Source organism: Squalius cephalus (assembly GCF_949319135.1).
Source record: "Squalius cephalus genome assembly, chromosome: 15".
Classification (NCBI taxonomy): Eukaryota; Metazoa; Chordata; class Actinopteri; order Cypriniformes; family Leuciscidae; genus Squalius; species Squalius cephalus.
The window spans coordinates 35366728-35379128 of record NC_137136.1 but is presented as its reverse complement, the minus strand read 5'-3'; the positions used below and the strand labels follow the sequence as shown (position 1 = coordinate 35379128).

Sequence of the window (12401 nt, the reverse complement as noted above, 5' to 3'; positions counted from 1 at the left end):
CACTACTTGAAAAAAATATGCATTGCATTAACCATGCTTGCATTTTAATGCATTGTATTTTTAGGGATTAATGCAATGCATTATTTTTACAAGTAGTGCAATTCAACAGGCTTTTTTTGTTTCAAAAACATTTGGCATTATTTTACTTCCATACACGTGTTCCAGCTCGACTCTCACTGGCAGTGAATAATACAATGGATGATGGTCAACATCATAGTAAACGTGATCGGCTGTTGATGCTGTAAAGCACTTCTGAAGTAAAGCTGGTGTGTGAGTGAATGGTGACCTGAAGGGTTTTTCTCCCGTGTGCGTGCGGATGTGCTTCCTCAGGTCGCTCAGCGTGGTGAAGTACTTGGTGCATCCCTCGGATTCACAGTTAAACGTCTTCCCCGTGTGCAGACGCTGGTGTGCTTTCAGTCTGTGAGAGACAAACACAACAACCATTCGCTGATCAGCAGACGCCTTCACACAGAGGACGAGTCAATCATGACACACTACAGGCAAAAACATCGCTTTCATGAGATTTACGGTTATTTTTGCTTCACTACATTGTCTTTGTTCAGACTAGAGGAAAGAAAACATCCAAAATACACATTTAAGTGTTTATTTTATTACACTTCTTCTATTTGTGTGCAAAGATATGTACTGAAATTGAAATCTTTGAGTGTAAAGGGAATAAATTGCTACGCCTCATCAGCTTAGTTTGGAGCGGCTTGTTTGTATGCGCGTGTAAGATAACACTCCTGGAGGACGCTCGACTCCCGATGGAGCAGTATGTGCTTATGATGCATTTGCAGTAAGCTTTGTTCTTGTTTGATTCTAGTGTTCATTTCGTTATGAAAAATATGATCCTTTCCTCGCAGGTCAAAATGACCTGAAGCCCTAAAATTATACTTTTGTTTTTTTGTCCAGAAAGCTTATATAATTTCATATTGATCATATTCGTTCTATTTTTCACAAGTATATTTGTGGCAATAGCCAACAATACATTGTATGGGTCAAAATGATCGATTTTTCTTTTAAGGCAAAAATCATTAGGATATTAAGTAAAGATCATGTTTCATGAAGATATATGTATCTAAAAAAATTGTGAGTGGATGCGAACATAAATGAACAACTTTAAAGGCGATTTTCTCAATGTTTTGATTTTTTTTGCTCCCTCAGATTCCAGATTTACAATTTGTTGCATCTCGACCAAATATTGTCCTATCCTAACAAACCATACACCAATGGAAAGCTTATTTATTCAGCTTCAGATGTTGTATAAATCTCAATATCAAAAAAATGGACCCATGTGACTGGTTTTGTGGTCCAGGGTCACATATATACACTGAGTAAAATAAGTATTTGAACACCCTGCTATTTTGCAAGTTCTCCCACTTAGAAATCATGGAGGGGTCTGAAATTGTCATCGTAGGTGCATGTCCACTGTGAGAGACATAATCTAAAAAAAAAAAAAAATCCAGAAATCACAATGTATGATTTTTTAACTATTTATTTGTATGATACAGCTGCAAATAAGTATTTGAACACCTGAGAAAATCAATGTTAATATTTGGTACAGTAGCCTTTGTTTGCAATTACAGAGGTCAAACGTTTCCTGTAGTTTTTCACCAGGTTTGCACACACTGCAGGAGGGATTTTGGCCCACTCCTCCACACAGATCTTCTCTAGATCAGTCAGGTTTCTGGGCTGTCGCTGAGAAACACGGAGTTTGAGCTCCCTCCAAAGATTCTCTATTGGTTTTAGGTCTGGAGACTGGCTAGGCCACGCCAGAACCTTGATATGCTTCTTACAGAGCCACTCCTTGGTTATCCTGGCTGTGTGCTTCGGGTCATTGTCATGTTGGAAGACCCAGCCTCGACCCATCTTCAGTGCTCTAACTGAGGGAAGGAGGTTGTTCCCCAAAATCTCGCAATACTAGGCCCCGGTCATCCTCTCCTTAATACAGTGCAGTCGCCCTGTCCCATGTGCAGAAAAACACCCCCAAAGCATGATGCTACCACCCCCATGCTTCACAGTAGGGATGGTGTTCTTGGGATGGTACTCATCATTCTTCTTCCTCCAAACACGTTTAGTGGAATTATGACCAAAAAGTTCTACCAAAAACTTTCTCCCATGACTCCTCTGGATCATCCAAATGGTCATTGGCAAACTTAAGACGGGCCTTGACATGTGCTGGTTTAAGCAGGGGAACCTTCTGTGCCATGCATGATTTCAAACCATGACGTCTTAGTGTATTACCAACAGTAACCTTGGAAACGGTGGTCCCAGCTCTTTTCAGGTCATTGACCAGCTCCTCCCGTGTAGTTCTGGGCTGATTTCTCACCTTTCTTAGGATCATTGAGACCCCACGAGGTGAGATCTTGCATGGAGCCCCAGTCCGAGGGAGATTGACAGTCATGTTTAGCTTCTTCCATTTTCTAATGATTGCTCCAACAGTGGACCTTTTTTCACCAAGCTGCTTGGCAATTTCCAGCCTTGTGGAGGTGTACAATTTTGTCTCTAGTGTCTTTGGACAGCTCTTTGGTCTTGGCCATGTTAGTAGTTGGATTCTTACTGATTGTATGGGGTGGACAGGTGTCTTTATGCAGCTAACGACCTCAAACAGGTGCATCTAATTTAGGATAATAAATGGAGTGGAGGTGGACATTTTAAAGGCAGACTAACAGGTCTTTGAGGGTCAGAATTCTAGCTGATAGACAGGTGTTCAAATACTTATTTGCAGCTGTATCATACAAATAAATAGTTAAAAAATCATATATTGTGATTTCTGGATTTTTTTTTTTAGATTATGTCTCTCACAGTGGACATGCACCTACGATGACAATGTCAGACCCCTCCATGATTTCCAAGTGGGAGAACTTGCAAAATAGCAGGGTGTTCAAATACTTATTTTCCTCACTGTATATCATATACTGCAGCCAACAGAAGCAAACAGGAAGTGAAATGGTGTCAGATCTGTGGCTTCAGGCCATGAGTTTCTGTGAGTTTCACACGCTTTCATCCACACAATGCAGTCGCTGTGTAACACCGTGTCCTAACGACACACGGCGCGGCGCGATAAAACACCTCTTTTCCATGTTGATCAGAGTGTCCTAACCAGCGACGGCAACACGTGACGAGCCTATTTTAGAAATGGTTTATATTTTTCTGCGACGTCGCGCTGGAACAACAAACACAAAGTGTGGCGATGATAATCTCAGGTACTGTTTATGTGCTTTATTTAATGTTAAAGGCGTGTCATGTGACTCTGAACATCATTTAGTGCTCCAGGTTTGTGGCTGTTAAAGCAACAGTGGATAATTCACCTCAGATCTAGAAATTAAACAAATGGAAACAAGAACGTTCAAACTGTGAACAAACAAGTGTATTCTTTGACAAAGACTGTTTCAGTAACTCAGTAGCCTATGTGTTTGAATAATGTTTAAATGGTGTAATATTTGTGAATATGATTTGATTTGATTTAATGTAGACTTATCCATTTTCTTGCGAGTGCCGTCAAGATTACTCTCTGGTGCCGTGCACTCGCCGCGAGACTCCGCCCACACACTGTTCTGATTGGCTGACTCCACCCACGCGCTGCTCTGATTGGCTGTGGGTTTTGATTGATTTTGACGCATCTCGCAGTCGTGTCGTGTCTAGTGTGGACAGACAAATGATTTGTCCCTGGAATCTTGTCGCCTCGCGTCTGGTTAGGCCACGGTGTGAGCGTGTTAATGCTATTCCAGCATGCTAACGTAAAACCCGTTCACCTGTAGAGTGTGTTGAAGGCCTTCTCGCAGCCCTGCACGTCACACTCGAAGGGCTTCTCCTTGGTGTGCACGCGCACGTGTATCTTCAGGCTGTAGGAGGTGAGGAAGGCTTTCCCGCAGCCCTGCTGGTTACACACAAACGTGTACTCGCCGCGGTGTGTCTTCTGGTGCGTGCGCAGGTTCCCCGCCGTGCTGTAGGTGCGCGTGCAGCCCTCGAACATGCACTGGTAGCGCTTCACCTGAGGCCAGCACAGAACACACAACAGTTACACACACACAGGCCTAACACACATGATCCGCCCGCAGGACACTGTGACCCTGGACCACAAAACCAGTCTCGAGTCGCACGGGTATATTTGTGGCAATAGCCAACAGTACATAGTATAGGTAAAAATTATTTTCTTTTTGATGCGAAAAATCATGAGGATATAAAGATCATGTTCCATGAAGATATTTTGTCAATTTCCTACTGTAAATATATAAAACATGTATTTGTGTGAGTGAATGCAGCACAATCGCCAACATAAATGAACAACTTTAAAGGAGATTTTCTCAATGTTTTGAATTTTTTGCTCCCTCAGATTCCAGATCTTCAATAGTTGCATCTCGACCAAATATTGTCCTATCCTAACAAACCATACATCAATGGAAAGATTATTTATTCAGCTTTGTGTTAATCTCAATTTCAAAAAATGTACCCATGTGACTGGTTTTGTGGTCCAGGGTCACTTATGTGTTACTGGCGTATTTTTTTCAGCTTTGATCACAGGAATAAATTACACTTTACTCTATATATTCACACAGAAAAACAGCTGTTGTACAATGTAATAATATTTCACTGTTTTTACTGTATTTTTGATTGAACACATGCAGCCTTGGTGAGCAGAAGATAGACTTAAAGAACAAAAAATCAATCAATTAAATGCAAAAGTATAAAATATTAAAATAAAGACATATTGGAGAGTAAGATCAAAGTCCAATCAAAAGGTCAAATTAAAGATCATAATTAATTAATATTAAGTAATTATTTTTAACATTCTGTATGAAGAATTTGAAGATGAAGAGTTTGGGAAACACTGAACACTATTCTGAGTCGTTGACGTGTGTGTGTGTGTGTGTGTGTGTGTGAGGTTTCTGTGTGTGTGTGAGTGACAGGTGGATTGCCGCTGATATCACTTCTAGCCGTTTGTCTGCTGTCTGTTAGCATCACGTCACCTCAGCTAATCCGCCTCGCTGCACATTTACGTTTATCCGGGAGTGACGCGCTAACGAGATGGCGACGGCGGCTCCGCCCACTTTGGGCTTCAGAAACGCTCTTCAGAAACGCTACGGGTGACGTCACGAACACAACGTCCATATTTTTATTCAGTCTATGGTTGAAACTGGCGGTTATGGGAAGGGACGGGACATTTCCCAAACACACTCGAAGCGCTCGACCAATCACAACACACTGATCCAGCCGACCAATCAGAGCACAGTGTGCTATTCAGAAGGAGGGGCTTCATAGGCTGCATTTACACTGCGTTCATTCATCAGTGTATTATGTTACCATTAGAGATCATCAACCGTCGCCGAGTCCGCTGTTGAAGCTGATGATCATCCAGTTATCCTCACGCGTAACAACACAGAATAATGACCATCGGGTGCGGATGCTTGAATCAGAGAAGATTATTGGTGCGGGCGAGGGGCGGGTGGATGGTTTGTTTTTGGCTGTGGATTCGGGTGATGTTGGAGCATCAAAAAATTACACCACTGTGCTGAGCCTTCGTCCTCCATCACGCCATTAATAAGTCATGTGATCGCAGTTGGTGTCCACCTGAGTTGACGTCCCTTTTTTAATGACGTACGACTCGCATTTACTGGGGAATATCCGATTTGTTTATTAGGCCTGAAACCGATCTGAGAATATCGGCATCCATGTGCTTTTTTCCTGCTTACACGTTCGCCGGTCATATCCGATCTGTGCCACATGAGAGGAAAAAATCGGAATTGGGTCACTTGAGCCATGCAGTGTAAATTGGGCCAGGACAAGAACTAAACAGAGCATTACTGACAGACTGGGAAGACAGGAGCCGCAACAATGGAGAATATGAGGAGAATAATCAACATTCAGTCATGAAAACCTGTTCTAGTAGAGCCTGAACACTTCATCAAGACTCTGAAGAAGGTCATAATCATGTGTTGAACAAGTATAACAGAATCCAAAGGAGAAACGAGCGGACAGAGCATGACTCAAATGAACAAAACATTTCCTTTTTTTCCACCGAACTACCACACACACAATACTCTCTCACAGACACCCGGCTCTACACTGAACAAAACACACTCTGTCTGGAATATGTGCGACCTGAAATGACTTGACAAATTTATCAGTTTCCATTTCTCTCTAATCACGTGTGGTTTTGCCACTGGTCAGAGGAGTGGCCTCTAGTGGTTATTAACTGGCATGCTGCTCATGTGAGCTCATTTCCCAGTCCTCCTCATTCCCAGTCACACTACTGGGAAACGGTTGCCGTGCGACCGGTGCTTCTGAAGGACTGTGTGCACACTGAGGATAGTCGGCCTAGGGAGATTTCCTGCATACTTAGAATATGAAATAATGTGCAAATACAACATAGAACATGGCATGGAATACTGTATCCCACAATGCAATGCGTTCGACTTGACCTTTCATTTCCAGTGTGAGGAGATCATCTTACAGTGCGATGAGAGCATTATAATATAGTCTCATTAATCTCTTTCTATTTATCATCTATCCAACATCAGAATGACTGTAAAGACTCCTGAAAAATAAATTTCATTGTTTCCACAAAAATATGACCCGTTTTCAACACTGATAATAATCATAAATGTTTCTTGAGCATCAAATCATCATATTAGAGTGATTTCTGAAGGATCATGTGACACTGAAGACTGGAGTAATGATGCTGAAAGTTCAGGAATAAATTACACTTTACTGTATATTCACATGGAAAACACTGTAGTAATATTTCACAATATTACTGTATTTATGATCTAATAAATGCAGCCTTGGTGAGCAGAAAAGTGACTTCAAAAATCATAGTTTAATGCAAAAGTAAAACAAAAAAATATAATAAACATATTGGAGATGAAGATCAAAATCCAATCAAAAGGCCAAATCAAAGATCATAATTAATAATCATAAGTATAATGTCAAGTAATTAATTTTAACATTCTAAGTCTCAGCATAAAGCTGCTTATATCATAACAAAGGCTCGATAAACTGTGTTTGGGAAATATTGAAGATTATTCTGAGTTGTTGACATCTGTGTGTGTGTGTGTATGTGCGTGTGTGTCTGTGTGTGTGTGAGAGAGAGAGAGAGAGAGAGAGAGAGAGAGAGAATGTGTGAGTGTGTGTGTGTATGTGTGTGTGTTTGTGAGAGAGAGATAGAGAGAGAGAGAGAGAGAGAGAGAGAGAGAGAGAGAGAGAATGTGTGAGTGTGTGTGAGAGTGTGTGTCTGTGTGTGTGAAAGAGAGAGAGGGTGTGTGATTGCGTGTCTGTGTGTGTGATTGTGTGTGGGAGTTAGCGAGAGAATGAGAGAATGTGTGAGTGTGTGAGAGTGTGTGTCTGTGTGAGAGAGTGAGTGAGGGTGTGTGAGCAGTGTTGGGGGTAACGAGTTACAAAGTAACGGATTACAGTAACGATATAACTTTTTTGGGTAACGAAGTAAAGTAACGCATTACACTAAAAATATCGGTAACTACACTACTTTACTAGACTATAGGAACGCGCTTTCCTGCGTTACCCAAGCCGTGTTTGCCTGCGTGTAAAGCTCTGATCTGTTTAAGTGGTGCGTGCATGCCTGTGTGTGTGTGTGTGTGCTTCCCTGGGCACCGTTGTCATAGAGATCGATTTGAGTGACGTCGCTGCTGGTGCGAAGGGGAGCGGGAAATGGAGATGGAGACAGGGGGTTTCGGCCAGTGGCGATATTCACATTACTTTCAGTTTATTGCTCGAAAGGACGATAATGCCCAGGCAGCAAGTACTGGCCATCGGGACTACCGGGAGATTCCCAGTGGGCTGACGTGCCTTTTGGGCCGACATCTCATTCTTTTTTTCTTTTTCTGTTTTTTGTCTTAACGGACCATAAAACTCGTACATCGGCGGCCCATTCGTTTTGCTTAATTGGCGGCGCTGGGTTAAGTGCGTGCCGGTGTAATGCATTAGTTAAAAAAAGTCTGCGTCAGTTTTTTTTCCTGATAAGTTAGCTGACCGGCCCATGAAACACCTTGGCCCAATAGAGCTGGTAAGTCCCGCCCATCCGTAAAACCCCACTGGACCTCTAGGTTGAAGCATGAGGTGGTTTTTCAGGCAATTCGAAAAAGGAATATTTCGCAAATCGGCAATGGAAACAGTTTTTGCGCATTTACAGGTCAGCTGACTTAGAAGGCGCGGTGTGTTTGGACAGAATACGAGACAGTTCTTGAGAAGAAAGAATGACAGAAATACTGGATTCTAAACCTCAAAGAAATGCCACAATCAAGACCTCGGAGCAGAAATGAGGGAGAAACACCCAAAAACTCCTCATATGTGCCGCTCACAGTTGCTTGGATAACACGCCTACGTTTCCTTCCATTAATAATAATAATAACGTCTAGTGCGGTACGTGGCTGTGATATATACATAAACTTACCAACGTCCGTTGCCATGATTTTTGGAATGACTTATCGCTAGAGGAAAAAATGACGTTTAGTCGCATAACATCGGTTAATGGAAACGCCGTCATTTCGCAATAGTTTTTTGTCGATATTTAGAAAAAATCGCAAAAGTTTTGCGCAAATCTTTAATGGAAACGCGCCTAGTGTGTATCTGTCAAAATAGTCTGAGAGATGGAGAAGAAACGCAAGGAATGTGCAGAGAAATAGCTGAAAAATAGACCCAGGCCCTTCAAGCAGACGCTGTAAAACGTGTCAAATGTTTTCTGCAGCAGCAGGACCTTCATCAGCTCCCGTGGCTGATGATGATGAGGATAGTGAGGAGGATCAGGACAGAGATGAGAAAGTGTAGAGCCTGCGGTAAGCAGAACTAACAGTTACTTTCAAAACACTTAGGCTTTGTCATGAGTGTAGGAACCCATTACCCAGTAACACATTATTTCCACATCTGCATAGTTGACGATTACCGTAATTTACTATAAATTTAATGAGACGCGTTTGTAAACCATGTTTTCCGCCAAAATAAAAGCTCGATGCAGTTTCCGTCAAAATAAAAGATCATGTGCTTATATCTCTTTCAAGTATAGAAATTAGTACAAAACTAATTATGAAAGTTTCCTTTATTTTTCAGTGCATTTGTTTTACAATATTTGTCTATTAGTGTGCTATTATTATTATGGGCAAAATGCCAGGGCCGATTTATTATTGTCCCAGTCCAGCCCTGATTATGTGTCTACCACCGCGGACATTTGTCCTTTATCCAGTAGTGAAGTTACTTTTCAAATGCAGTAACTAGTAAAGTAATCTCATTACAATTTACAGAAGTAACTAGTAACTAATTACTTTTTTTGAGTAACTACCCCAACACTGTGTGTGAGTGTGTGATTGTGTGTGGGAGAGAGAGAGAGAGAGAGAGAGAGAGAGAGAGAGAGAGAGAGAGAGAGAGAGAGAGAGAGAGAGAGAGAATGAGAGTGTGTGTGTGTGTGTGAGAGAGATTGTGTGTTTTAGCAGCAAACAGACTCTCTTTTACATCAAGCCAATGATCAGTATTCAGCAGCACAGATCCGTGATAATGCTGATCTCTCTCTCTTTTACCAGGCAAACACACGCACGCACGCACACACACACACACACACACACAGTAGACAAACTATATAAACACACATTAGTAGCTCAAATTTCACTCCTGCTCAACATGTCCAACTCACTTTAAGACTCATTACAGCTTACAACTACATTAAATCTGATGTTATCCTCATCACACGTCTACTGTCCTCACACTGACCCTCACACACACTGACCCACACACACACTGACCCACACACACACTGACCCTGTTACAGACTCCTCTCACCACGTCTTCGTATCTGACCATCTCCTCACATATAATAATGTACATAATCAATAGGGGTGGGAGAAAAAATCGATCCATCGATGCATCGCGATTCTCTCTCCAACGATTCTGGATCGATTCTGAGCTTAGTTTTTAACCAGATGTTAATGATGACGCTGAGAGGGGGAGGGGAGGGGGAGGAGTAGATAAAGAATCGTTCTGGAATCGGATCGGATCGTGAGGTGACTAAAGATTCCCACCCCTGACATTTACATACTGTGAATCGTTTTTTTGAATCGAATCTTGAGCCTAAAAATCGATATCGAATCGAATCGTGACATTTTCTGAATCGTGCACCCCTAATAATCAACACATTAACTTAGATCTCGTTAGTTGATTATTGTAAAGCAATAACATGTGTTAACCAATAGCACTGCTCGAACAAATTGTAATTTGTCAGTTTATGATTAATCATAATCAGTATTCACATTCCTAATCAACACCTGTCAAATCATCACTGTTATCCAGACGGATGTGTCAATTATTTAACATTGTTAGAAGAACTGGCATGAAAATCATCAATATTTTATGTCAAAATAATCCCCAAATGCTTCATTATGAAAATAATTAAATTTGAAAAGCTGAAATAATTGATATAATTATAAAATGACAGAAGTCTAGAGTTGGTAAGGGTTTTATTCACCAGGGAAGGATGTGTGACTGAACGTGACCGTAAAGACATTTATAATGTTACAACAGATTCCATTTCAAATAAACGCTGTTCTTTTGAACTTTCTATTCATCAAACAATCCTGAAAAATATATAATAAAAAACAATATTTATAATCAAATGTTTCTTGAGCATCAACTCATCATATTATGCTGATTTGTGAAGGATCATGTGACACTGAAGACTGGAGTAATGATGCTTTGATCACAGGAATAAATTACACAGAAAACAGTCATTTTAAATAGTTATAATACTGTTTTTGATCAAATAAATGCAGTCTTGATGAGCAGAAGAGACTCTTTCAGCAGGGTTGCCAGGTGCCAGCAAGGTTTTCCAGCCCAAAACCTCGTCAAAAACCGCCCAAAAAACCGCCCAATTTTGTGTGTGGCTTGTTTCTCGTTTAAACACATTAAAATCATTAACAAGCTTTAAAATAACCCATTTTTCGACTTAGCCTATCCAATTTTAGAAACAATATTCAATCAAATGAACGCAAAAGTAGGCTACTGACCTCAATCAGACTATTCTACTAAACTATAAGCTTATGTTACGGAAAATAATGCGATCAACTTATCGATGAGTCTCTTTATTGTCAATAAAAGTCACTTGGAAAAAAAGCATTCAGTAACATAAAAACAGTGGATATATGGACATAAAAAATAACCCACTTTAACATTTTAGTTGTTTCAAATGGCAACATAAAACATGCATATTAGGGCTTGGAGAAAAAAATCGATTTTTTTTTTTTTGTGTGATTTTAAAATCTATTTTTTTTATTACAGATATTAATTCAAATTAAATTTCTTTTTTTTTTTTTGCCCTTGCTTATAGATGAGGTTGACCGAAGTTATAGCCACTTTCGTTTCAACAGAGGATGAAATGTGTCGTTACAGAGCTGCACCATTCTTTAAAAGTCTGTGATCTCGATTCAAACACTCACGCGTTCTTCTTCCATTTCGTCTGTCTATTAAACCTTTGACAAAATCATATCGCAACATTCAAATCTGTGTTGGCGTGCGTGCGTCACTTTAAGGTAGTGGGAGGGAGTGTTGTGAGGTTAGGGGGCACATCAGCCAGAGTTGTAGTGTGTGTGTGAGTGTGTGTGAGTGAGTGAGACTGCTGCCTGCTGAACATTGGGTCGCAGGAATAAGGATCTGAAGTGCCGGTGTTTCGGGAACAAAAACCCGCCGAACTGATCCGAAACCAGCCCAACTTTTATCCACCCGCCCAAACCCATTTTTGCCCGCAAAATAGATTGCAAAACCGCCCAATTGGCAACCCTGTCTTTCAGAAACATTAAATCAATCTTACCGGCCCAAACTGTCGAACGTTAGCATATATTAATAAATTAAATTCAAAACTCATTTAAAAATGTAAAAAATTCAATTATTTCCGTGTTTGTTTGGAAGTAACCCGGTTCAGGAGGTCCACCTGTCAGATATGGGTCACGTGAAGAACATCTGATTTGAGCACTAAACTGCAGTCGGGATGATGCGAACTCTCGCACGCTATCCACATCAGCCACTCTATCAACACCAAGAGCTCGTGGCACACAGTACGGCACACACAAGCTCAATCATATCCATGCTTTCAGGATCATTATGAGACAAAGTGTGTGATGAATGACCTTTACATTTGTGTGTGTGTGTGTGTGTGACAGCGTGAGTGTGGTAATTGTAAGTGAGGCTATGAAATCTGTGTGTGTCTGTGAGGTGGGCTGCTGTTTTCACCTGTACATGGACACTTGCTACTATTCCAAACTATTGAAACATCAACCTCTGGTAGATCTCATCCTCCATCTTGGATACAACTGTAGATTAATAATTCTGGTATTTGGAAGTCTGGGCCATGTCCATAAGAGTGTGATCAGGGGGTGCAGTTTGGGGGACTGCAGAAAAAGGAGGCA

General features: G+C 41.0%; 1 protein-coding gene across 2 annotated transcripts in view; it reads right to left on the bottom strand.

Annotated features, from left to right (window-relative positions):
• mtf1 (metal-regulatory transcription factor 1) overlaps positions 1-12401 on the bottom strand; it is a 35388-nt gene that overhangs the window by 14247 nt on the left and 8740 nt on the right. For both annotated transcript variants that reach the window (XM_079895088.1, XM_079895087.1), the window contains exons 4-5: positions 3756-3994; positions 287-418 (exon numbers count right to left, since the gene is read on the bottom strand). In XM_079895088.1, coding sequence (XP_079751214.1) covers positions 287-418; positions 3756-3994 — 371 coding nt within the window. The remainder of the gene's footprint in view (positions 1-286; positions 419-3755; positions 3995-12401) is intronic.